Source organism: Marmota flaviventris, chromosome 9, assembly GCF_047511675.1.
Source record: "Marmota flaviventris isolate mMarFla1 chromosome 9, mMarFla1.hap1, whole genome shotgun sequence".
Taxonomy (NCBI): domain Eukaryota; kingdom Metazoa; phylum Chordata; class Mammalia; order Rodentia; family Sciuridae; genus Marmota; species Marmota flaviventris.
Genome location: NC_092506.1, coordinates 118,938,104 through 118,965,104, shown reverse-complemented (window position 1 = coordinate 118,965,104; position 27,001 = coordinate 118,938,104). Strand labels below are relative to the sequence as shown.

At 42.4% G+C, this 27,001-nt stretch overlaps 1 protein-coding gene across 1 annotated transcript; it reads right to left on the bottom strand.

Annotated features, from left to right (window-relative positions):
• Positions 1-563: 563 nt before the first annotated feature.
• Positions 564-27,001, bottom strand: LOC114100677 (beta-galactosidase-1-like protein 2). The gene is made up of 19 exons (XM_027945458.2): positions 26,964-27,001; positions 26,299-26,496; positions 24,496-24,564; positions 23,753-23,848; positions 21,577-21,685; positions 18,337-18,429; positions 14,976-15,057; positions 11,276-11,346; positions 8,165-8,249; positions 6,760-6,897; positions 6,075-6,155; positions 5,542-5,648; positions 4,776-4,916; positions 4,434-4,505; positions 4,087-4,165; positions 2,089-2,176; positions 1,639-1,750; positions 896-1,012; positions 564-650 (listed from the first exon to the last, which is right to left on the bottom strand). Exons 1-19 carry the CDS (start codon positions 26,999-27,001, stop codon positions 564-566), a joined length of 1,863 nt encoding a protein of 620 aa, XP_027801259.2.

Genomic DNA, 27,001 nt, shown 5'->3' with positions numbered 1-27,001 from the left:
CAGTTCCTTCCAGAATCCCAGAGGCAGCTCAAAGGGTCAAGAAAAATAAAAACGACTTAGGTGAAATGCCCCTTCTTCTTTCTCATCTACTAATAGCGACAAACCCATGATTTCAGGGACAGAAAGGGGCCATGCAGGATGTGGCCAAGCTCCACAGGGAATATTTGAAGAGCATACCCTATGTCCAGAAGACTAAGCAGCAGGGCTGTGATGACTAGTACAGGGGAGGATGCCCTCCCATCACCAGCACCTTTTCTGAGGGCTCAGGGTTTCATCACTTTGTGATCTAACTGAACATGCCCATCCCCTCAGAGACATCGCTCTGGCCTCTTCCAGAAGAGCAGGGAAAGGCTCCATCCACAGAACCAGGCCGAGAAGCCATCCAGGTCTAAGGGCCCCAGGGTCATTCCATCTTTCTTTTCAGTATTCCCAGGATTAGAGTTTCAGACTGAAGCAGGGAATAAACTAGTTCTGGGCTCCCTGAGGTTGCTACTAAAGAGACACTCCTGCAGGGGAGTGCAGGAGGCAGCAGCTCACCAGGCAGGAGGTGCCAGGGCTGCTGCTTAGTGAATGTACTGGTTTCTGCCCAGGTAAGGGGTGTCAGTAAACTGTATCACAGAGCCTGCCATCACCTCCTCAAAAATGATGATCTGTGGGGAAAAGAAGGGCTGAGTTATGAGGTCTGTCCTGGAGCCAGATAAGGAAGCCAGGAGGGATGGAAGGGATGGGTTTGGGAACCAGACTGGGAGGAACAGGAACAACAACTCTGGAAGGAATAGGCAAGCTGAAACTTCTGCCCTCTCCCAAAGGGCTCCCAGGGAGGCAATCTGATGCCAGGTGCAAGGATGGGAAGGAAGTTATGAGTAAAACAGAAGGAGGCTGGAAGTGTGCCCACCTGGTTGTTTCCTCTGAATAGCCAAGGACCTGGTAGGTAGAGGGTTTCCTGGGGTCCGATGTTCCAGTAACGTCCAAGGTTTTGGCCATTGACGAATATAACTCCCTTCTCCCAGCCCTTCAAACAGAGTAGAGAGTGTGTTAGTCTACTATGAGAGCCACTGATGACAAAGTCACACTAGAAGGCAGAGAAGACACATCAGATATGTTCTTCACATAGGGCGTAGTGGTGCAGGCTTGTAATCCCAGTGGCTTGGGAGGCTAAGGCAGGAGGATCGCGAGTTCAAAGCCAGCCTCAGCAAAAGTGAGGTGCTAAGCAACTCTGTGATACCCTGTCTCTAAAAGAAAATACAAAAATAGGGCTAGGGATGTGGCTCAGTGGTCGAGTGCCCCTGAGCTCAATCCCTGATACTCACCCACTGCCAAAAAAGATGTGTTCTTCACTCAGTTTCCAAAAGACCAAAGTGAGCCAATGTTCAACAGCCATGGAGACTAACAGGTGGCCTGTTCCACCTCATCTCCACTAGCTCTGAGACTTCTAGGCAGAGCACACAATCCCAGGCTGGATGTAGGAGCCTGGGCCCTGATAAGTGTCATCAGGTGGTTCTGCTTTGAGCTCCCTCTGCTGCCCTGGAAGGCAGGTGTTATATAGTACTCCATCAAGGCCAAGCACAATGGTATTTGAATCAGCCCTCTGAGAAAACAGAAGAAAGAATCGCGGAAAGGTAAAGGGGGCTTACAAACCTCCAGTTTCAGAAACGTGTCAGAAGGGGAAGAGCCAATTACAAAGCCACAGAAGAAGAAAGCAGGGAATGTAGGTACATCAGGGATACGAGTCCATTTGTCAATGCTGAACCTAAGGATAGAACAGGGCAGGAAAGGGAGAAAGGGGACTTTCTTAGATCTGTTCAGTTCTGTACCTAATTCCTAAAACATGTCCCTTCTTTGTTTAAAGCTCCCAAGTTCCCTACTTCTTAACCAAAACACAAGAAGGGCGGCAAGGTAGTATAATGAGCATTCTCCTAGTCTACAAATGCAGGTTCTAATGGTGGTACTGTCCCTCACCTTGGACAAGCCACCTTGGCCTCTGAGTCTTGGAATCTGCAGGATCCTGGTGGGGTGAGGATAGGGCTGTGCTCACTCTTGCTGCAAATTATTATGAGCTCACACAACTGGTGTGGGGCAAGGACCTACCTCTGAAAGAAGCTCTTTTTCATGTCTAAGCTGTAGATTCTGAATTTTTTCAAGGGAGAATCATTCAGATAGAGATTTCCAATTATGCCTGTGGGAAGGAGGCAAAGAAACATGAGCAAGTCCAAAGGAAGAGGACCTAACTATGACCAGGGCCATGCATGGAAAGTTTCTAGAAAGATTTTTCCAGGAAGAGGGAGCTCAAAGCAAGGAAGATTTCTCCTGAAACATATACTGCCTAAGGAGCTCAGCACTTGTAGTATAACCCCCCCCCATAGAGATGCCAAGGGACATAATAATGAACAAGAATATTATATGCCAGGCCCTAGAATTTACCATGGAAGAATAATACATCTGAGGACAGTGACAAAGCTGAGCTCTCACAAGGGTGAAAACAAACTCTGACCTCTCGTTGAAGGAAACTCTGCATGAACAAGACGTGCCAAAGGTTCGGGCCTAGCTTTAAGGTAGTGTCAAATAGGATCTCAGACTAACAAACCTAACAATTTAGTCAGAAATTTTCTACACAACCTTGAACTAAAGACAGGTTTTTCTTGAAATTGTGAGAAAATGGCAATATCATTTGGGTATCCAACACTGAAGAACTGTATACACCCAAATAGTTACTGATCAGCACCTTGGGGTTTGGATCAGCTCTATAGGTTGTGCAGCAGCCCCCCAAGGACTCTGGATAGTGGAGCTGCTGAGCTCCTAGGCTAGGAATTTTGAGATCTAGAAAAGGTAAATAGGCTTCACAGGGACTGCAGATACTCTTAAATGGCCCACAAGGGGTGTGTGTGTATGTGTGTGTGTGTGTGTATGCACATTTCTGGAGGGGAAGTCTGTGACTTATAAATATTGTATATGGTCCAGAGGCTAGAACTCCACAATGAGGGTCAGGACACACTTGATGAGCGTCTTGGAGAAGCAAAGACTGGCAACAAGGGTCAGAGTGGAAGGTCCTTCCAACCCCTAGGAGAACAAAGGAAGTACGATGTGCCCAGAGATGAAATGCCAGAAAAGGCACCGAGAGGAATGCTGGGGAACTATTTCAGGAAAAGGAAGACAAAGTGGGCCTGGATAGTGCTAGAACCTATTCTGAGGCCGTTCCAGAGGAGAAGCCCCAATGTCTCATCACATCGTATCCTTGGCAGGCTACCAGAAGGCTCTCTGCTGAAAATCTGACCAAGGGAGAGATGCGCAAATTTCCTCCACTACAAATACAAACAGCTGTGACAGAATTGGAAGGTCATCAGTCCCCCTCAACACAGCAGGATTTATTTTATCTGAGTTCTTTTCTTTTTTTTTATAACTTACTTAAAACACCAACATTTAGACAGACAGATAAAAGAAAGTAAGATCTAAATTAAGACATAAAAGATTAGAAGGCCAGAAAAAGAGAGTGAATTGGTGGGATATTCCTGGAAGAGCATGTGGACAAAAGGCATTTGGTTTATTCTATATCCTACTTCCTCCTCCTCACCACTGAAAAATGATTTATGGATTTCCCTGAGATGGATGAAGAAAAGAATTTCAGTGTGGAGACCTAAGAAGGCACTGGTCCTATACCCTCCTTTGGATTTCTAGAAATCTCTTTCCTTGATCCTTACCCATTACCCAAAAAAGCAGACTTCAGCCCAGAGAGGGACTAAGGTTAGCTCACTGTTCATGGGGTTTCTTCATGAGCACACAGAAAATACAAGCATGGAGTGTTATAGGGAAAAGGGTCAGCTAGGCTTTTCTGACCCACTTGCCTTGTCTCACATATAGGTCAACTCAGCTTCCACCTCCTGCAGTGTGCCTTCATGATCCACTTCCCTCCAGTGGGCTTCTAAGACCCATTTCCCTGTACTGTGCCTCCCTGGCCCACCTCCCTACAGTGTGCCTCCATGGCCCATCTCCCTGTAATGGACCTCTATGGCCTGTTGTTGTGCTGTATGGAAAGGGGGAAACCCTGTCTGAGAAGCAGTAGCACCTCTTCTCACTTGTGCTAGGACCTACCTTTGCGCTGATCATCAATATTATTCCCGTAGTTGACTCGCCCACGATTCTCCACCAAGATCCTCAGAAAGGTGTAACCCTGCCAGGAACATAGTGGCTGATGATCACCTGATACCCAACTATGAGGTCACTGCTGCACCTGGGAGTTGGTTTGTGGACCCCAGTTCTTCCCTATGCTCTGAGGATGGGAGTAAGAGCCCCGCTGGTAAGAAAGCATGCTCGTTCCTCTCCATCCACAGCTTGTGGTTAGGAGGCTCCTGTCTTCCAGGCCTTCCTCTTTGACTCCCACCAAACTTCCTTGGAAGCAGCTGGGGCTAGCCATCACCCTGCTCCCTAGGATAACAAACCTGAATCAAGGGGATAATAATCTTCGTTGTTTTATAGTCCATGAATCCTATAGATACTGTGTCCAAAAATACCTGCCAAAGAGAAGATGGAAAGCATCCATGGTCAACAGGATGGAGGATGAAACAAATAGGTTATACCATGTGTGTACATGCTTAGGAGGGGGCTTAGCCAGGCATGGAGGAAGGAATGTACATGGTCACAGCTGGAAAGTGTCACCGAGATGACAGGGATGGGCAACTTTACACACTGGCAATAGCTGATTCTGAGGGCAGAGAGAATAAGATGTATAATACAGAGGCTGGTCACTAAAAGGTCCAGGAATCAAGAAGAGATGCTCCTACCTGTCCCCGATCACGTACAACACCACTAAGGGTGCCAGATGAGGTGATGATGGTCTCATACAGAATGTACCCAAAGGCCTGTCCATTCCCGTCATTTACTGGCAGGTTCTCCATGTTGATGGGCTTTTCAGACTTGATTGGCTGCAACAGAAGATAGCAGAAAAGCATAGGGGCCAGGCTTGCTGCCTTGCCCTGAATCACTGGCACATGAAGTAGCAAACAGGTCTGGCCTGGAAGGGAGCACACTGGAGGAGAAGCTGTAAGAGGAGCTCTAACCTCCTTTTTCTATTATGACTTATTGCATTAAACCTATGGCTCTCCAGAGTTATAGGGATGAGAAAACAAGGAAAGGGGAATGCCATGAGAGAAGAAAGCCTTGCAATCTAGTAGATATCTAACTCCTTAAGACACTGTCATTTTTGCATTACAACATCCCTTAGTGAGCTGCAGGAGGTGCCCCCTCTTCACAGAGGAGGATTCAGTGCATTCCTCTGTCTCTTCCCCCACTTCTGCCCCTAGAGAAATATAGCTCTAGCCCCAAGCTGGAGGAAGACTCCCATTGTTTTCGATTTCTCTTGTTCCTTCCCACTGCACACTCTAGCACCAGTTCGTTTTCTTCACTCAGTTCTAAAGTTGGAAAGGAGACCTCTAAGCCTTCTAGAATTGGCTTTGCTCTTCCCAGCACCTCCCAATCCATTTGGAGAGTTTCTGGGCCCTGCTCACCCTCCCAATGACTGTCCTTGCTTCCCTGGCCCACAGTACTCACCTCCCCTATGAAACTGAGGACATCCCACAGTGATAGGTAGAAAACCGGTATCAATGGCTCATAGGTCATCTTGGGAAGAGGTTTAGGAGGGGGAGGTAGAGGGGCATCTACAACAGACAGACAACACAGACATCCCTAAAGGACCCAAATGTCACTGCATCCAACAGTCTTTTATCCATGTGTCCCATATGCTCCTTTATCCTGGTACCAGTAGTAACAACAGACTAATTTCAGCATATGCTTAGATGGTTCTAGGAGACAATGCCTAGGGGAAGTGTGGGGCTTTCTCACGTCTTCCATATGAGATAAGGAGTCTTAATGCCTCTATAATAGAAAGGTGAAACTGGCAAGATGCACACTATATGAAAACAGCCTCTCAAATCCTCCTTGTCTAGAATGTTCCTGCATACAGGTCAACTAGGATTGAGATGAGGTTGTGAGAAGGTAACTCTTTAAAGGGCTGAGAACAAAAGCAATTTGCCAAGTGAGAGCTTCATTCCTCTTCTTGCTGGTATTAAACTGCTAGCTGGTACCTGAGAAGGAGCCGAAAAATTCTCGAAGCTTTGAATATTTGGCTGTATAATCTCCAGCTTCTGTCAGCACAGCATCATAGTCTGAAAGATATCCATGAACTGGTCATAGTCATTCCTATCCCTGGAATAATAAACACAGCAGCAAAGAAGAGAGAAGCTGGGGTAGGGTAGTAGGCTTCTTGGCCCAGCCATTTTGAAGGCAAATCACCAATAGTATGAACCACTCAGTCAAAATACTATAAATTCTACACCCTATAAAATAATATAAAAATTGCCCATAATCACAGCATGAACCTAAATTTCTAATTGCAGGTAGATAAAATGAGGCATCTTTCCTAACCTTTGGGGACTCTCAATCTGAAGGGGGGGACACTTCAGCCACACATTCTCAAAAGCCTGAGCAGTGAGGAGAAGCTGCCCATCACCACAGACCCTTCCCTTCCCTTTCTCTAGTACACTTCCTCCAAAGAGCTCTCTCACAGAGTAACTGGCTCACAAGCACCAAGCATCTTGAGTCTAGTGCTGCTCTGGAACTTTAAAAGTGACAATTCGAACTAGGCCTCTACCTTCCCCAAGCACTTTATAATCAAAATCATTAAAGGTGCCAGATATTGTCCCTAAAGGACTCTCCAAAAAGCCCCAGCCCTGAAGATGCTGGGAAGAACCAGTATTAGAAAATACTTGCCATAGCTGGTGACATCAGACTTATATTCATGAAAATGCATGGCTCCATTTATAAAGCCAAAATTGGTGCCTCCATGGAACATGTAGAGGTTGATGGATGAGCCAGCATCAATGATGGCGGTCACTGTTTCCAGAACTTCTACAAAAGGAGGAAGAAGGAGGGATGTGTGAGAGTCTAAGACAAGTCCTAAATACTCCCTTTGATACTCTTATTCCTAAGCCTCCTCAAGGTCCACTTCATCTCTCTGCCCTTCAGTTTTAATGCTCCAACTACAGAAGATTAGGAAACAAGGAAGAGAAGTGGGCCTGAATTCATGGCCTGGAGCTTGGGCCTCTAGTTGCATTTAAATTCTAGTTGAGTCTATTAACCACCATAAGAACAACCTACAACACAGGCCTGCATCCTCTGCCAGCCAGTGTGTGTCCCAGAAGTTATTCCTTTGGTAAAAATGCAAAAAGATAGTGCGTATCATTAGAGATACCATTCTGACTGCCTCCCACAGTCCTACCTTAATTAAGAAATGAACCAGTGACATAAAGAGATAATATTGAAGAAAAAAATAAATGGTTAGTATGTATATTATTAATATAAATCAAAGAAATGCAAACTAAACAATAACCTGTCAGATTGGTAAATATTAAAAATTATTTTAATACTGGATATTGATGAATCTGTAGGATATAAGTACTATCAGTTAATAATGGTGAGTAAAAACTGCTACTGTCTTTCTGGAGGTCAGTTTGACAAATACACATTAAAATTGCATTAGTATAATAATTCTATTGATTATCCATAGAAAAATAATATACCAAGTATGCAAAACTGAACATTCAAGAATGATCAGTGATATGGTGTTCAATTAACCAAAGCCACTGAAAACAACCTAAGCATGTATCTATAAGAGACTAGGTCAATAAATGGTTGTACAGTTATTAATCCAAAGGGATTCTTTGCATTCTTTAAGCTGGTGATATAAATCTATGTACAATATTATAGAAAGCTGTCAATTTGTGTCATTGACTGGCATAAGTAGGTGACAGGGTCATCAGGATCTGACTACACTGTCTAAACCTCAATCAACTAAAAAACAACTGCAATGTTTTCTCTGGGCCCTGAGATTTTTACTTCTTTATACTTTTCTATAGTTTCTGTGTTTGAAATAGGTATGCGTTATTTTTCTAATTACAAAAACATAAAACATACAAAAGCAATGTGGAAAGTCCTACTGTTTATTTCAAGTGTCAAGACAAATGACTCTGAAATACCAATAGCTGACTATTAACACAAATGATCCTAGAAGTCTTGCACACTACAGCTCCATATATCAACTAGCAGATTATTTAAAACTCATTCTTCCTTCTTAGGTTAACAAACATACTGGACATAGCCAATGCCAAGTACTCACCAGAGGAATCCAGGATATTGTGTGGGCCTCCCCATGAGTCAAACCACCCTGTCCAGTACTCCATCACCATCTTAGGCTGAATCCCCTGGGTACCACAAAATGAGAGTTAGACAGGCAAGCTGGCCAAAAGGAAAAGAGAAACATCATTCCTGGAGGGGAGCCTAGGACCTATCTTCTCCCACCTCTTCCCTGGCTTTACACCCCTTGCCTGAGAAGCCAGTGGGAGCAGAGCACAGACAAGGATGGTTCACCCGCCATGTTTGGCCTCCACACTTCGAGGTGTACAGTGGAATAGACAACCAAAGTTGACACGGTACATTCTGATGCTTAATATGATTTTAATGATGCTTACAGTGGATGCTAATGTATTAAAATTAAGTCTCACTAGCATTCAGCATCTGTTTTGAAAGACTTTTCCTAGCTTCAGTTGCTTTCTGGATCATGCCAACCTTTGCCTTATCCCCTTCCAGGAAAGGAGAATGTTGTATCCATTCTGACTTCATACCTGAGAGGTACCATAGATCCAGACCCCTCTGAGTTGCTGCTTCTTTTTAGCCAGGAGATTCAGGCAGCTGCAGCGTGGGCACTTTTTAAAGGCTTAGCTTAGTTTAAACAGTAGTTGGCAAAACTAGATCAGAAAATCAGAGCCTTACAGCATAGCTAGTCATAGTTCAAGTCACAGTGTATATTCATACTTTGGGTGGGACATTCAGCAAGTCTTAAATATTATTTTAGAATACTGATTTGGATGCATGACTGCCTCAAGCATGCAGAGATCGTATGCAGGACCAGGGGAAATATAAGGACTGATTTGCTAGAATTTTAGGCTCTGTACTCAGGAGTCCTCATTATTCCTTCAGTGACAATTGATTAAATATCCCCTCTGTCAGTTAGAGCAATGAAATCTGATGCAGAGTGATAAAGCAAATTTATAATCCACTGTATACAACATAACAGCCATTCCCAGATAAAAGCCAAAGTAGTAACAATATTTATTTATTCATTTTTAAAAGCAAGATTGGTGACTTGGCATGGATGGCACAAGTCATCTACCTCCCCCCAAAAGAAGATATACTGGGGGCTGGAGTTGTGGCTCAGTGGTGGAGCGTTTGCCTGGCATGTGTGAGGCCCTAGGTACAATCCTAAGCATCGCATATAAATTAAAGATCCATTGACAACTAAAAAATATTTTAAAAGAGAGAGAGAGAGACAGAGAGAGAGAGAGAACATATACTGTACTATATTTAAGTCACCCAAAAGGAATAAGCAGATACTAAGTCCCACATCTCAGGACTCTCCAGTGCCAAGTGTAGACTCCTTGATTCACAAGTGCCAGGAGCAAGGAAGGAGGGTTCCAGCATGACCCAGGTCATTGCACTGTAAATGTGAAGACCTGGAGATCTTCATCAGACCTATAACTCCTAATCAATCACTTAATGGGTATTTTATCCATTCCAGGTCTATCTCTTAACCATGAAACAGTAATAACAGTAACTAGTGCCTATGACTAATGGGAGAGCTGAAAGAGACAGGACACATAAATCTTTTAGTACATAGTGCCTGGCATACGGGAAGTGTTAAAGAAACATTTTAAATACCTTCATCATTGGGCATGAACATAAGGATGAGTGAAGTGCTACTGTATGCCCCAGTTAGCCAGAGCTGGGGATTATAGTGTTCATTTAAGTGAGCCCTTGACTTAAACAAGAAAATACCCAAGGCTACTTCCTTAAGGAAAGCAAACATTCTTAAACTGTACAGAAGAAAGTCCATTAGCAGTGCCATTCTGTTGACAGGGCAACTTGGCATGGATGGCACAGGCATGGCTACCTTTCCAGGATGACCAGCAGAAGGTGCATACTTCTATCAGCTGCCATGAGGTACTTTTCAAAAAAAAATCTCACTGAATCCACAAACAATTCTATGAGTTGAGACTCTCATTATCCCTACTTAACCAAAGAAGAAAGAGAAACACAGAAGTTAAGTGACTTGCCCATGGTCACATATTAGAGCGGCCAAATGGGTGCGGGGGTAGTTCACAGTATAATGCACTCAAGAACACTTCTATTTGGTCATCGTGAGATTGCATGTTCCATATGTCTCTCTCCTCCCAAGTACAAACTCCATGAGAACAGACCCTGTTGTCTGTCGTAGAATGTAATAGATTCTAACAACATTCCATGCACAGAGCTGGCACTCAGGAAATACTAGAGGAGAAAGGAATTCAACCTCAATCCATCTGTATCCATTGTCTCTTCCAACAGAAGTCCACCTTGGGTTAGGCCCTATCCATCTCCTCCAAGGAACCTTTCCACCCATTCTGGCTATTATCTATGCTCCAGGAGTAGCCATACCACACACACATACATATGGCCCTCATCCTACAGAGCCTTACTCTGCCAGCACCATGCTTGAACAGCTGGAACTGAAAAAACTTTGCATCTCCCCAGTGTTGATACAAACATTCTAATAGCTCCACTATTATCTGGGGATCAATGTGAATATGCAACAGATGGGAGTATTCACAACTTCTAATAAGTCAGAGTGAAAGAAGCAGCTTCTCAATTCTGGGGACAGGCTGCAGTTTGGACCAGATCACATCAATCTCCTTAGGGGAGATACAAACCCAAGAGATCAATTGTAGCAGATTGAGTTGTACGTGACCATCAATCTGATGATGCTCGGATACAGATAGGAACTCTTCTCTCTCCTCCTCACCTGGAATGGATCAGGCTTCTTGCCTTGCAAATGACAATAATCTTTCTAGGTTAAGGTCAGATACCTCATATGGTACAGCACAGGGAAGAGTTTCTCTTCCCGCTTAATCTGGAGCAGTCTGAGGCTTGCAGAGTCTACAAATTCAAGGACTACACAAAGGTCTCTTTCTCAAAAGGTAGCAGATCTCACTCATGCTTTATCCACCTGCACAGCAATCCTTTGGAGTAGTTTATGAGCTGCTTCCCCTGAGGTGTGCAGCAACAGAACCATGAGCTTCAGAACAGAACCAGATCCTTCTCCCCCACTTGGGGGGAGGACCCTGAGCAAAGTGGCAGGCACAGAATCTCTGAACTTGCTGAACAATCTGTACAGCTTTCCCTGTGCCAGCCTTACCTGGACACTCACAAGAAAGGTGTTCATTAACTGCAGCTCCTGTCGTGTCTGTAAGTTGATGGTGGCCAATACTATGAAGACAAAAGAGGAGAGAGAAAACATTCTTAAAGTCAGGAAGACTTTCTGAATTACTGCAGACCCTTCTTCATCTACCAGCACAATAAATTAACTAATCTTGACATTGTTGCCCACCTCCAATTAGAAGTTAGCTCCTCTGATGGCAGGAGACCTAGCTGTTTTATCTTGAAAGTTCCTCCACTCAGCACAAGCTGGCAAAGTTAAGTTGCCAAGGCTGGCCTCAAACTAGCGATCCTCCTGCCTCAGCCTATGGAGTCACTGGAATTACATACAGATGTGCACCACTGTGCCTCAAAACAATAAAAATGTAAAAAGGGCTTGGAGGTATAGCTTGGTGGTAGAGAACCCCTAGTTCAATCCCCATCAATCTCCAGGACTTAAAAAAAATGCAGAAATATTAGTAGATAAAAAGTGCCAAGAAAATCTTGGAAAGCTGAAAAAGGACAGAGGAACAATAAATGGCCCAAGACAGTGAAAGGAGTTTCCACCACCTCCTCAGGCCTCACCCCACTGAGCCCCAAGCTTTGTGCTCCATGCAGGGGGAGAATACCCGTCTGCAACATTGCAACATCATGTCCGGGTCCTTGAGTTTCTTCAGCACCCATGCCCATTGGCTCAGTGGGGTTAGTGTACTCTTAGAAAATTGTTCTCAAGGAGTATGGAGTGAGAGGTGGGAGAGAAGACCAAAGACTGCTCTGTAGAAATACCAAGAGTACAAAAAAAGGGCCATAAACAGGCCATTTTGACCAGACCACTATAGCCCCATAATGGACTACAGGGAAGGATGCCTTTCTGAAGTCTTACCCCACCCTCTGAGCTCCAAGAGGCTGTTTAGTGCCCTCCCCCCTTTGTTTCTTTTTTACTGCTCTATACGAGCCAGACAATTGAAAATATCCCCTAACCTGGAAGACTGGGCAGAGCAGAAAAAAGGAAAACCAGGTAAGCAGAACCAATGAAAGGAACAAATAAAATGTTAAAAATAAAAAAGATGAAAATATTCTCAGAAAGAGTTAAGAAAGACAGTACACATTTTTAAAGTATGCTAAGAGAAAAGAAACATATTTAAGCAAAATATGATCTAGGAAGTAATAGAAGGATTAGAAAAAAAAAGTTGAGGAAATACCTATAAGCAGAAAGAAGTAGAACTAAATAAAGAGACGAGAAATGGAAAAACCAAAGACACAGAGAATCAAAATGAGAGTTCATATACAAATAACAGGAATGAACAAAAGATCAGGAAAAAAGATGATAAAGCATTATGAAAGAAACCCAAGGCCCAAATGAATGTCCCAGCCTCAATGGACATGACTATGCTAATTCAAATACACCTCCAAAATGCCACAAAAATAAGAAGTATCACAACAAAGAGCATCATTATGAAACACCAGAATACCAAGAATAAAAAGAAAATTCTAAAATGTTTTACAAATGGGGGTGAGAGAGAAAATAGGATATATTAAAAGATTATTAGCCAGAATGTCTCTGGGCTTCAGTGCAGCAGTGGTTGCTAGAAAATGATAGAACAATGTCCAGAACTCCAGTAAGCAGGATCCAATTAAAGAGAAACACACAGGTCAGTCTCAGGATGAAAACTGTATGGTAGGTCACCAGCAGATCAGAAATACAAGAACCAGGCCTCCAGATAGCCAGATAGGACCTTATGTGGGATCTGATATGCACAGGCATTTGAAAAATACCAATGATGGGTGTCTAGAAGATTTTAGAAAAGACTGTGTTAAAAAAACTAAAAGGGTGCAAGGGTTGGAGATGGCAGAAGGAATAAAAGAGAAAAATTGAAATGAAAAGACAAATAAATAGGAAACTACTATCTTGCAAGTGAAAACTAAGCACATTGAAAAGCCAGTTGAAGTACGAGAATCTTAAATCAATTAATGTAGAGTTCTATATACACGTTATTTAGACACAGTAAGAAAAGTACAGGAAGAAAAAACTTAAGAATTTAAAATGGTCATTCTAGGGAACAGGATGGGAAGGCAGGCAATGCTGTATTTTTAGATAAATATTTTCTATTGTTTTTACTTTTAGCCTGTGTGAATGAATTGCTTTAATTCATTTTTTAAACTAAAAAGCATCTTTCCCAGTAGCAGGAGTCACTAGGGGATTGACGGGTGGGGCCTACAGAGGAGGGGAGGAAATGGAAAGATCAGTGACTCCCTATCATCTTGGGCCTTTAATTAGTAGACTAACCAGCACTAAAAATGTACGCCAGCATCAGAGGAACCAGAGCTCCTCCCAAGGATGGTGATTAGGTCACAAAAAGCTCTGGACATCCTTGTAGCAGCCATTAGGAGACAGCATCACCTCGTGGAAACAATGGGAATCGCTGCTGGCCCTGGTCACACCCCCAAGGCTCAGGATCCTGTTAACTCACTATCCTCTCCATGCACCCAAGCAGTAATTCCCTGAGCTCACGACCTTCCTGGTTCTGTTGGGTGATATTAAAGATAAAATTCCCTACCTACAGATCAGCCTATGGAAGGAAATGCAAAAGAAACAAAGTGGAGTACAAGTATATACAGCAAAGGCAAGCACAGTTGTAGGAGCCTAGAAAAAGAGTCCCACTACGTATGAAAGGAGAGATACACCATATCTAGGCAGGAAAGCATAGTTGGAATAAGACACAAAAAAACCAACCTCTACAGAGCTTAGTGCTGTGGTGAAACAGAGATTTCCCCTAATGTTAGAAGACAAAATAGAGCAAGGGAGAGGAATGGGTGATCCTTGGGAGGAGGTACAATTTCTACCAGGTACTAAGGTACTTGCTGCATAGGTGACCCTGGAGAATAGCCATGCAAGTCTCTGAAAGATATATGAAGTCTTTGAGATTGGGCATGTCCAGTGTGTTTGAGGAAGAGCAATAAGGCCAAGAGGGTAGAACAGAGTGGGTGAGGGGAGCTCAGCAGAGGATGAGGCCAGACAGTCCTGCAGGCTGTGTTGGAAAGTCCTACAAGGTCAGCCTCAAAACTTGGGCTTTCCTCTGGAGCACGTAGAGCATAAGCAGAACAGTAAGGTAACCTGGGATATATTTATAAGGCATACTACTATGTTGAGGAAATGTTGAAAATGTTGGCTGCTACGTTGAAAAAACGTTGCTGGAGAAGTCAGGGGGAAAAAGGGAGGTCAGTCAAAATGCTACTGCAGTAATGCACATAAGAAATGATGGTGACAGCTGAGAGAGTAAAACATGTTTGGATTCTTTAGGTATTTTGAAGATAAAGCTAAAAATAAAAAGAATATGCCCATGGCTTATGTATCAGGCATACAGGAGAGAAGCTAAGAATGAGGACAAGGTTTGGGGCATGTGCAATAGAGGGAAAATGGAGCTGCAATTTTCTAATTAAAGGAAGCCTTTGTGTGGGGCAGCATCTACCAAAAGCTTTTATTGACCAGAGAGTACAGCAGGAATGGTAGACCAGACAAAGAGCTGGTCATAGTATATCTATCTCTGACATGGGCCCTGCCACCCACTGTAACTCAGAACTCCCAGTCTGGTGCCATGCACACAGGACAGGAACAAATCAGAAAGACTCCTGCTTGTGCCTCAGTCCTGCCTGGAAGAATATGAATAGTAGGGCCCCTCACACAGGCTCCTTGCAAGTACCTCCATGGACCATTCCCTTCTTTAGGCCATCCTTGTTGTCTGAAGTCAAGAGCAGTTCTATGATACCACGGTCCTCTAAGGCCTGTTGGGAATAAAGGAAAAGTCAAAGTCTATCCCCATTCTCCAAAGCTTCTGCAGTGTAATACTGCTGAGAATGAGGTAGCCTGAAGAGCAAGAGGAAAAAATTAAAAGGAAGCATATATCTACAGAAAACAGAGGAAAGCCCATTTTGTCTGCACCTGTCTGATTCAGCAAAGCTCCAATAAACTTGATTTCTAGTTGTAGCAGAGGACAGGGCTGTTGATCTTTGGCAGCCCATGGATGTTTCTGAAGGTCTGGTCAGTTTGTTGTTCTCAGATGGACCTCTCAGTGGCCAGCTATGGCTCAGGAGTCTGCTGGGCTCCAGCAAGTAGCTCAGACCTCCAGGACAGCACCACATCTTTCACTTCACCCACACCATGAACAAGCTCACTGTCTTTCCCCCACATTGAGCCAGTGTGAGTGTGATCAAAAGCAAGAGCATGATGCCCAGCAGTGCCTCAGTGATGTGACTGTGGTGCACTACCCAGACTGAGCAGAGCAGAAAGCACTCCTGGAGTTTGTAAATCAGAGAATGAATAAGTAAAAGGAAGAAGCTATAGTTGAGGGGCAATAAGGATTGTTACTACTCAGATAATAGCTAACATTTATACAGCATTTACTATCATACCAGGCCATCTGTTAAGCACTTTGTAGACTGTCCCACTGCATCTTCAGAATTAATATCTTAACAGTAGAGACTAAGAGCTTCAGTAAGGCTGAATAAAGTATGATGAGAGAGTATGTGCTAAACCCAGAATCTGCCCACTTTCAAAGGTTCTCTTCTGGGACTCTGGGTTCATTGGGAACAGAAACTACTGCAAAGGTGATCTTCCTATCATTTTCACTGCAGATATTATGAAAATAAGACTGCATATTTCAACTGAAGTTTTTTGGAAATAGGGGAGGCAGAGAGATTATCTAGTCAGTGAATAAAGTGGATCTGACCTCCAAGAACAAATCCCATAGGCTGATAAGAAAAGAACAGAATGGGGTTATAGTTCCCAGGGATGACAGACACTGAAGAGTTCAATCCATGAAGCAAGATAAGATCTTTATCAGCAACCCTGGATCAACCCCCTTGAACTATCCACCCAGTCATTCACTATATATAACAAACATTTACTTAAAGACCTATAATATGCACATGCTTAAATTTTCATGGTCATTAATTCATTGACTCTACCCGGTAAAAGATGATTATCAATTTCCTGACACCAGTCACAGGCCATGCACAGTTAAGTGCTTTGTGTCTTATCTCATATTCTTAGAGAAACGACTCAGCCTTAGAAAAAGCCATTGTTGGGGCAGGCCCCAAAATGGCTGTAGTTAAGCTCCCTCACCGAGACTTCTGGCGGGCTACGTTATGTTTTAGTATGTAGCCAGGGCTGGCACCTGGCTACATTATGATTAGTCAAGGCCAGAAACACTGTGATTCAGCATATAGATTCAAGGTCATAAATATTAAGTATGAGCATGTGCCCTCCCTTTATATAATTTGTTGGCATTGTGCCTTCTTTGTTTGGCCTGCATATAAAAAGGTCCTTCAGAATTAATATCTTAATATATATTAATTAATATCTTAACTATATATAAGTATATATAACTTAACTATATATGACTAAGAAGGAAGGAGCTAAAATGGAACTGGCTGGGGGCTGAAGCTGAGGCTGGGGGCTGGCTAATGGCTGTGGCCACCACTGAATAAAGCATGTCTACTATCCTAACTATGTCTTGGATCTTCCACCTGCCAAAGCCCAAGTCTGTTTCCTGGGTGAGAGCCCCCGCACAACAGCCATTCATGTCTCCGTTTTGCATATGATGAAACTAAGACTCAGAAAGGAGAAAGGGGTCTTGCCCACAGTCAAGCGATGCTGGCAATGTCCACAACTCAGCAACTGCCTCCCACACTGCCCCCCAGGGAAAGTTGCATGGCAGTTCAGAAGGGGATTTTCCCAAGAGCTTTAGGATGACAAGAGGCTGGGTGCCACACACCAGTAAAGCATGACTAAACAGGAGAGGTCTCTGAGGAAGCTACATTCTCATCTCTTGCAGCTCATGAAACATTCCTTCTCTGCAGTATAAAAAAATACTGGAGAAGCCACAGGTTATAAGAGGTAGTCTGAGGGAACAAGGTATAGAATAGGAAGCTCTCAAGTCCTGTGTTTGCAGTAGGATTATTCTAGGTAATTCAAAGGTGAAAAGGAAGCTAGATGTGACTCTATTCAGGCTGTAGTTGGCCTTGACCATCAGGTCTGAACTTGCCCCTTTCCAGCTTAAGGAATGTCACCATTCCTGAACACAGGCTTAGACTCTACTAAGACAGCTTTCTGCACACAAGAAGTGAAAGTCTGTAAGAATCTACAAGCTGAAGTGCTTGAGCCTTGGTCCTCACTCTACAGAGGACCCAGATAAAAAATGAATCTGTGTGTGACAGCAGAAGAGATCCTGCACAGGCCATCAAAATCCAAAGCCATCCAGCTTCTAATTAGATGCATTCACAGAGGCCATTTAACATTTCAAGTCACACCACGGCTGACCCTTCAAAGTACTCTGAAACAAATGCCAAAGTTTCCATCAAAGTCTTATTTACTGAAAAATTTACTATTTGTCTAGAATAGAGTTGATCTGTATGATCTCACATAATACAGTTAAGAGGCAGAGACTCTTTGTAATCCTATTGTTTAGAAGAAAAATAAGAGGTTTAGAAAACTGGAGGCATTTGTTCAAGGTCTCAGCTACAATTTGACAGAAACCAGATTTTAATATTAGCCTATTCTTTTATATGTTACCTTAGTCCTTTCCCTCCATGATTTGCTGTATATTAAATCAGTAGTTCTCAACCTCCCCCATACAATGGGATTGGATGTCTGAGAACTACCCCAGAGATTCTTATATATATGACTGGGGCATTCAAATTTTTAAAAACTCTCAAGGGAAAGCCAACCTGTAGCTAAAGCTCAAAGCCATGGCTTTAGGCACTGGAATGAAGGCAGACTCTTGAGGAAACCTTCCCTAATCACTGCCACACAATTAAATCAATTCCATATTCTTAGCTCCTGCAACACACATATGTACTGCAATCCCCAAATTAATCCCACTCAATAAAGGGAAAATAAGTGAAAACCCTGTTAAAATAAAACAATGGAGACAAATTCATTAATTGATAAATGAAGTTGGGAGACATGATATTAATATGAGGAAAATATTAGATCCATACATCACAACTTTTAAGACATTCTAGAGGAAGGAATATGAAGAAATGAACCAAGCTGACTCTTACCTTCTTGATGTAAGGCATGTAAGCAGGATCTCTGTCATAGGAACCATATTCATTCTCTACTTGCACAGCAATGATGGGTCCTCCATGCTTATACTGGGGAAAAGAGATAAATAATCAGAAGCTGAGTTTGTAGTAAGAGCCATATTATCTAAATTCATCATACTTATCTCTAATTACTATCAACGTATCCAAAAACAAGTCTCAAAAGGTTTGGAATGTAATTGAGAATACTATAATCAAGATGGTGGAATAGGAAGCATCAGGCCTTTGTTCTCCATGGAAACACCAAATAACTACAAACTGACTAAATAAGTTTATAGGGGCTCTGGAAACCAGTCAAAATCAAAGCAAGAAAGTGACTATCCAATCAAGATAGTCACATGCAAGAGAATAGGAAATTTCATTATGTTTTTACTAAAATCTTGCTACATATCCCTACCCCCTCCTATCTCTCCTCAATGTAACATGGTATGGTTGGGATAAAGTGTCCCAAATTTCCAGTTCCCTCCACCAGGATGGAGGGGGCAGAAGGGAACTTATATGCAATTCTCTAGTTTGTCTGTGAGCTGCCCAGAGAACTTGTTTCTGTCTCATCTGACTTGAAACACCAACAGGAAACATCAAGTTTGGAAGCTTCAGGATTCAGTGAGAGATATTATAGCATGTGAAACTACAGAAGACTACAGACTTGTGGATGGCTGTGGGCAAGAAATTATGAGCAGAAGAATATGACAGAACACCCAAGAAACTCTGATGAGACTCTTTGGGAAATGAAGACATGTAAAAGCAAACAGTTAGGGTGTGAAGAAAGTATATAGACAGGTACAAACAGAAGATATTCTGAGAAAACATCTGTAATCTTGTGTCTTTACTCTGGCCTGATCTCTAGGTTCAGAAGCCCATTAATTGTGAAAGAACTTCCTAACCGGTCTGCATAAAAGACAGAGTGAAATAAGTTTGTTTTTTTTTTTTTTTCCCTCCAAATGCCCAATGATTCACAAAAAACACAAGGCTTATAAAAAGAATAACAGAGAAACATAGTTTGTTCAAAAGAACAAAATAAATCTCAGAATAGTCTCTAAAAACATACACACATACACATAACCAGACATATTAGACAAAGATGTTATAACTGTCAAAAATACATTTAAAGAGCAAAAGAAAAAATAAGATAAAAATTAAAGGAAATCAACAAAATGACATATGAACAAATAAGAATATAATTGAAGACATGGAAATTTTTAAAAAGAAACAAAACAGAAATTCTGGTGCTGAAAGAATTCAGTATATAAACAAAAAAAAATTCACTAGAGAAGTTCAACAGCAGATTCACACAGGAAATAGAAATAATAAGTGAGCTTGAAAACAGATCATTTGGAAGAAATAATGGCGGAAAATTTCTCAAATCTGGGAAGAGACATGAATATGTACATTCAGGAAGCTAAAAAATTCCAAACAGGATAACCCAGAAACCTACACAGAGACACTTTATATAACAAACAAAATTGTTGAAATATAAAGACAAAGATTCTTGAAATGCAGAAAGAGAAAAGTGACTTGTCACATAGAAGGGATCCTCAGTAATACTATCAGGTATATCTTAGCAGAAATCTTGAAGGCCAGAAAGTATCTGGAATGACATATTCAACATTGTAAGGAAAAAATGTCTCAACTAAAAATTTTGTATTTGAGATAACTTTTTCAAAAATTAGAGAGATATTAAGACATTTCCAGACAAAGGAAAGTTGAGGGAGATCATTACCCCTGAACTTTCTCTGTGATAAATGCAACAAATTGAAATAAAATACTAGACTGTAACTTGAAGTTATATAAAAATATAATGTTCTCCTGTAAAACTAAAAATGTGAAAAAAATGTAAAGCAATATTATTGTAATTTTAATGTACAATGACACTTTATTTTCTACAAGATTTAAAACATAAAAACCAGAATAAAGATTATTGAGTACAACATATAAAAAGATATAATTTGTTATATCAATTAAGTGGGGAAATAGAAATATAAAGAAGTAGTTTTTTATGTAATCAAAGTTAAGTTGTTATCATTTTAAGATCAGATATCATAAATTTAGGATATTATATATAATCCTTAAGAAATGAATAAAATAATTATAACCAGGAAAAAAAACCCTTAGTTATGCCACTTCCATGCCCAAGAATGCCTCTGAACTATGTTCCCATAATGGCCTTGATAGTGCTCCCACCTCTCTTCCACCACCCAACCTATCAGCACCACCTGCTGAATCTCCTCAGTAACTCCATCTTCCCTACAAAAATCTAGGCTAATAACTTCCAAGCTTCTTGCTTCTTTCATGATTAGGTCTGCCAAATTTGGTAAATAAAAATATAAGATGCCCAGTTACATTTGCATTTTATAATGAAGACATTTTTATATTAACAACGAATAAGTTTTCTAAATGTAAAAACTTACATGCTATTTGGGAAATATTTCACTAAGAAAAAATTCCTTGCTTACCTGAAATTCATATTTAATTGACATCTGTTCTTTAGCTGGCTGTTCTCTTTGATTTATATATGCTATGAATATTCCAAAGAATTAACTCAAGAGCAATTTTTTATTGATACATTAATTTTGATGTACTAATTCCTCAATGCCATTCTTCATGGTTTGACTTAAGCAACTTTAATTATTCCCATTCTCCTTTTTTATTGCTTCTAATTATTACATAAAATATTATATAAAATATTAAATACTCCCTCCAAGACTCATTTTAACATATTTGTTTAAATAGTAAATGCATACCAAACAGTACCTTTTTGGTTAGCAGAGGGAAGTACCTTGAAAAGTACTTAAAATTTAATTTTAAAAAAATCATCTGTTTAGTACACAAGGCCTATCCATGTGTGCTCCACTCTGCAGAACTGAGCCACAGTGCTATTGGGACATAGACACATGGTGTTTTCAGTTATTAAGACATCCTACTTACCCATCATGAGTCATGACTCTGGAACTATACAGAGAAATGTGAGTCCTGACACTTGTCTGTCCATTTAATTTTGGCTGATACCACACTGAAATACACAGCTCTTTGAAAAGATCGCTATCACGAGTCCCTCTGATTCTAAAACTCAGGCAGTAAGGAAGAGTGTGTTCCTGTGTTGAAAAGAACTGTGGACCCCTTGGTCTGAGAACTTATCTAGGATTACCTACTACCTAGAAGAAAGATAAGTAAAATATCAAAGAGTCCGTTTGCTTTTACCTGGAGAGGCACCACCCTGGACATTAGGTGATCAAAGTAAAGGTCCACTGCCTCAGTGAAGCCCTTGTAAGTTGTTCTCAGTTTCATGCCAGAGTCCTGGAGTAGCCAGCTTAGAAAGAAAAGGGAGAGGACAGGATCATTAGAATCAGGATCTGGGGGTTTTCCTGGGGCAGGCTCATGGTGCCGAGAAGGTAGTAGCTCCAGAGAACTCAGGGATGACTCTGGAGACCAGGATGAGCTGAGAGTCATTCCTATCTCACTACCTCCACTCAACCAGGATGTTAGGTGATGTACAGACAGATTCAAGGGCAAGCAACAGAGTCAGCCTGCACTCTCCACTGCTTCCCTACCCACTAGCACAACTCTGGGGGAAGGTCATTTCCAGCTTTCCAGCTATAGACCTCTACCTATCACTGCCACACAGTAAGAAAAGCTTTTCATGGGACCCAAGACCCAGGTTGCAAGCATTTCCATCACTTTTCCCCAACAAAATGGTGAAGCCAAAAGGGTTAGGAATCATCACTGGGGCTGGAGAAGGACACAGTCACAATCTTCCAGGGTCACCCCAAAAAAATGATCCAGCACAGCCCATGAAAGGAGACTGCAGTCTGGCTGTGTCCCTGCTGACCACAGACTTCTTTGCATGAGCCACATCAGCCCTGCAGAGCTTGGCCAGTGGCAGCAGCAGTAGATTCGATTTCTTTCTCTACCCTGACTGCTGTGATGTCAATTTCCCCCAAAGAAACACAGCACTATGGCTTGGTTCTAAAACAGGAGTCCAAGTACTTCCTTCCCACTTGAAATTCTAAAAAAAACATATTTTCTAACAAAAGACTCTGGGGCATCCCTTGTCCTGATTCCAAAGCCCTGAACAAAGTCAGAGAAGACATGAATGGTGTGAATATACTTTGTATACAACCAGAGATATGAAAAATTGTACTCTATATGTGTAATATGAACTGTAATGCATTCTGCTGTGATATATAACAAAGTAGAATAATTTTTTTTTTTTTTAAATGGAGGAGACCTAGTGCTTAACCTCCACATTCCCCGTCACATCAAAGGTATAGTTTATCACTTGCACTGTGGCTTCACCCTCCCCTGCTGTGCCTCAAGGGACACCCTAGTAAATGCAAAGGTGCCACACAGAGCCTGGCAGAAGGTCTGAGGTCCAGAGCTTCTTGCTGCTTCTAAGATTGTTAAATCCTATCTTCCTCTAGCTGAGCTCCAGGAAATCATTGACCCTGTAATCCATAGGGACTTGGGACTCTACTCTGGCTGTGTTCACAGCCTTGTTCCAAACACAATGCCCGAGAGAGAGAGAGAGAGAGAGAGAGAGAGAGAGAGAGAAAGAAAATGAGCCTGGGTAATGGAGAGAAGGAGACACAGGCTGAGCCCCTGAGGGAAGGGCTGATCGAGCTGGAAACTTAGAGAGAAAACAAAGCAGGGCCTTGGAGCTTGTGCTGTGGGAAGAAAGTTCCCCGGGAGACTCTGGGAAAATGAGATCAGTCTTTTCTCTTGGGGAAGCATAGGGTGGGGGAGCCTGGGTCTAACCATCTGGTACAGTATGAGGCTAGGAAAGATTATACCTATTATAACAAAGAAAATCTTTTTTTTTTTTTTTTTTTTTTTTTTACTGGAAAATAATGGCAGTAATGACTAGGATAAGGAAATGAATGGGATCCCAGCTGATCCCTGTCCAGATTTGTAGTTCAACAAATTACATTTAGGAAGATCAGACATTAGAAAAGTTGAAGACAAAACAGAAACAAAAGCTTCTCTTATACTTTACCAAAATACTGAACTTTTAAAAAATGATTGGTAATACCCTTAAAAAATAGGGCAGGTTTGATTTTTCCATTTGTAGTGAGGGAAAGTTAAGCCAAGGGCAGACAAATGATCTGTCTGAGTTGGGCCCAGAAGAATAAAAAGCTCCAGAATGTCCAATCCTCTTGCTGCTATTTGCCACTTAACACAATCCAATGGAATTTTACAAGGCCAATAACTGCAACATCATTCAAAATTACCCCTTTTGGATGCTACTTATTCTGAAAAGGAAATTTAGCACAGAATAGAAACTATACCTTGATAACCAAACTAAATCAATATTCTTTGAATATTTTGTATTAGCACAGAGATCCCTTAAGCCACACTGGCCTCTCTCAGCCAGGCTTACCTGGGTAAGCCTCCAAGGTCAATCTCACTGCAGATGTATGGGCCTGGACGCAGAATCACCCACAGCCCAATCTCTGCAGCCATCAAGACAAAGGCCCTGGGGAGATAAACAAAGTCAGGCCCTCTCATGAGAGTCCACAGGGAGGTGGCATGAAGAGGGAGCCTCACACCTGACAGTGTGTCAGAGTTACCTAGCTTCTTATTCCCTTTCTTCTCTTAACCAGGAAAACTGGGGGTAGGGGGGAGGGTCAGCCCAGCCCACCAGAAAAGGGAATCCTTCTGGTCAGAGGCCAGTGGCCCTGGGAGCTGCATTTGTACTGGCTCCCAAAATCAGGATCAGCTCAGCCCCACTGGCAGCATAAGGAATAAAGGCATCAGGGTGCAGAGCCTCTTACCCAGCAATACCCCTGAGAGCTCACAGAGTATCTCTGACCCCAGCCAGGTGGCTGGATCCCACTTAGAGTCAGGAAGCACCAAGGATCTTGGCCTCTCTATGCTGCAATAGAGAGGCTGGGTCAAAGGCTGCAGCCCAGCACCCCCCGGGTAACACATCATTGCTGAAGAACAACTGAGTTCTGGGTACAGAGCCACTCAGAGCATCCTGAGAACAAGGCTCCAGATCTTGGTTCCTGTCTGGTTCTCAAACCACAGCCCAGATACCACTAGGGTTCTTAGTCTAAACTAAACGGCCATGTATCTGTCACCCACTCTGGGCCTGGTCACAGAAGCAGCAGTACCACATACTCTAAGTCCAGATTCCCAGAGAAGTTGAATTTGCCTCTTTCTGGCTCATGGAGGTTCCATGGGACATAGCTGTAATAGAAAATATAATTATAGGCAAGACTTTGTCAATTATTCCACTTCACCTCCTAGATTAACTTTCTTGTCCCTAAAAGAAGATATGTTTCTTTTATGATGGCTGAAGATATGCTTCTTAATGGGTTCAGGACCAGAACCAAGAACTAACTGAACAGATCTGGGACAGAAGAGAATGCAAGGCAACCCCCAGGGGACTAACATCACATCTCCTTAGGAGAAGAAGAAGTTCAACAAGATTTAGGTGAAGCATGAGACACGCAGAGTAAAAAGTCAGGCTCAATGAGCACAGGTCAGCTTGCCATCCCTATCCCTTGTCAGTGAGAAAGAAGTAAGTATGTTGGAAAAAGAGATAAAAGTAGGGCAGAAAGAAACTTCAGTTATTAATCCTATTTTACTAAAGCATCCATATTTCCAAAACTTGCAATAGAATGGGGCTTCTAATGGGAAGATAATGGCACTCAGTAAGCTGTTAAAGGAGGCCAACTCAAGAGATGGGAGATAACACTCATGCACTATAATAGTTAAGAAAGTTGCTCTCCTCCTTGACCACCACATCATGGGCCTAACAGAACCTTCTCCAACTGCAAAGAATATTCACAGGTGAAGGGAGGCTTTATGGCTTCCAATTCATTCTCAAGAGTTTCATGTTTCAGCAAATGTAGATTGTTCTGCTTTGTTACCAAAGCAGAATGTTTATCCTGCAGTATTCCCATAATCTTCAGGAGTTCTGAGATGCTATCCACATTTCTTTCAAAAATGCAGTCACATCTCAGAACACTCCTATAACTCTTCAAAGCCAGTTCATAAACCAGCAAAGAAAATCCATCTTTTTGATTTATAATAATGTATTTTTTCTCAAAAATGGAACAATCCAGCCTGATAACCCACTTTATTTTATAGACATTCATCCAAGTATCTGTTGGAAATTGGGGGGAAAAAATCCATGAAAAGATCAATATTATTCACAAATGAACCTATTTTTAAAACGATTTGCACACTCAACATCGTATTGCATACCCATCATGTGCCAAAATCACACTAGGTACTGAAATGGTAACCACAGCAATCAGGATCATGCCAAAAAAGGAATGTGGGACATTGCTTCTCAGATTGTTCCCTGAAGAAGACTCTGTTCATTTGCTGTACAAACTGAGGTTGGGCAGGTTGCTTGTTAAAAATTTATTTATTGGGTCATTATAAGAAGAGGAAGAGATACCCAGAGTATGGATCCACATAGGAAAGGACATGCAAGGACATAGGAAGAGGACAGCCCTCTATAAGCCAAGCAGAAGGCCACAGGATAGGCCAAACATGTTCACAACTTGATCTTGGACTTCTAGCATCCAAAATTGTGAGAAAACAAAATTCAGTTGTTCAACTGTCCCCTCTCCCTGCCCCACCCCCACCAGCTGCCCCACAACATACATAAGAAAAATAAAAACGAAAAAAAGAAAAACCCTCCTACATGTACACTTACCTACCTTTCTCACTCTATTCTTTTGTTCAACATTGTTACCTGGTCATTCTAGACTCTGTAGTCATTTCACAACTTTTTGTGCTTATTAATAGGGAGTTCTGTAGAGATTAGAAAGAAGGGAGACTCTTACCCCATAGACCTAAGCAGAAAGCTTAGGCTGGATCCTCCTCTTATATTTTTCCTCCTGCAGACACCAGGAACCCCTATTTGGTAACCAGGTTTGGTGGCAGGGGATGGGGCACAGCACTCACGTGGTGAGGGTATTCAAGCCACAGGCTCTCATCTTGAGCAAGCGATCCCTCCAGTATTCCCGGGGCACACGGAAATAGTGTATGGAGCCCCCAAAGATCCAGAAGATGGAATCCTCTAGCATAAAGTGTTGGCCTTTCATGTGCAACCCTAACTGCCGATGTCGGAGCCATGCAGGGATCAGAGTACTCCACTCCAACCTGGAAAGAGAAAATGCCCTGATGGAGCCTTGGAGCTCACTGGCAGCAGCGAGCAAGGGAGCAAAGAGGCAACTGGCTCCCTTGCCTTCTTCACAGGCCCTCAGCATCTCTGAAAAGGGCCTGCTCCCAGGCAATCAGGCCCAGCTCCCACCCTCCAACTTGGTCAAACCTTGGAAGGTGTCTTTCTTCAGCAACACTCACAGGGCTGGGCCCCACTGCAGGAGGAGAGCAAGGTGACGCTGCAGTCAGGAACAAGACAAACACAATGTTCAACATGAAGATGTGTATGTGCTAGAAGGAGAGAGGATGAAGCAGGGTCATGCTACATGGGAAGGAGCTGCTCTCTAGCATTAGGGTCTGGAGAGCAGCTATAGCTCACAGGCTCCTAATATGGCCAGGTGTTCTAGGCCACCTGACTAAACATTAAAGCAGCAGCTACTAGGAATAGTACTTCTGAGCCTTCTCACCTGACTTGAGTTACAGATACCTGGAAAGAGGCATCCAT

Bases quoted from the DNA above. Each gene is read 5' to 3' on its own strand.
- LOC114100677 (XM_027945458.2), bottom strand. From the start codon at position 27,001: ATGGATGCCTCTTTCCAGGTATCTGTAACTCAAGTCAG. The intron at 15,058-18,336 runs GTAAGAGTCAGC...TATTCCCAACAG, and splicing joins ACATGCCTTACATCAAGAAG to GCCTTAGAGGACCGTGGTAT. The intron at 11,347-14,975 runs GTACTTGCAAGG...TTGTCTTCATAG, and splicing joins GAAGGGAATGGTCCATGGAG to TATTGGCCACCATCAACTTA.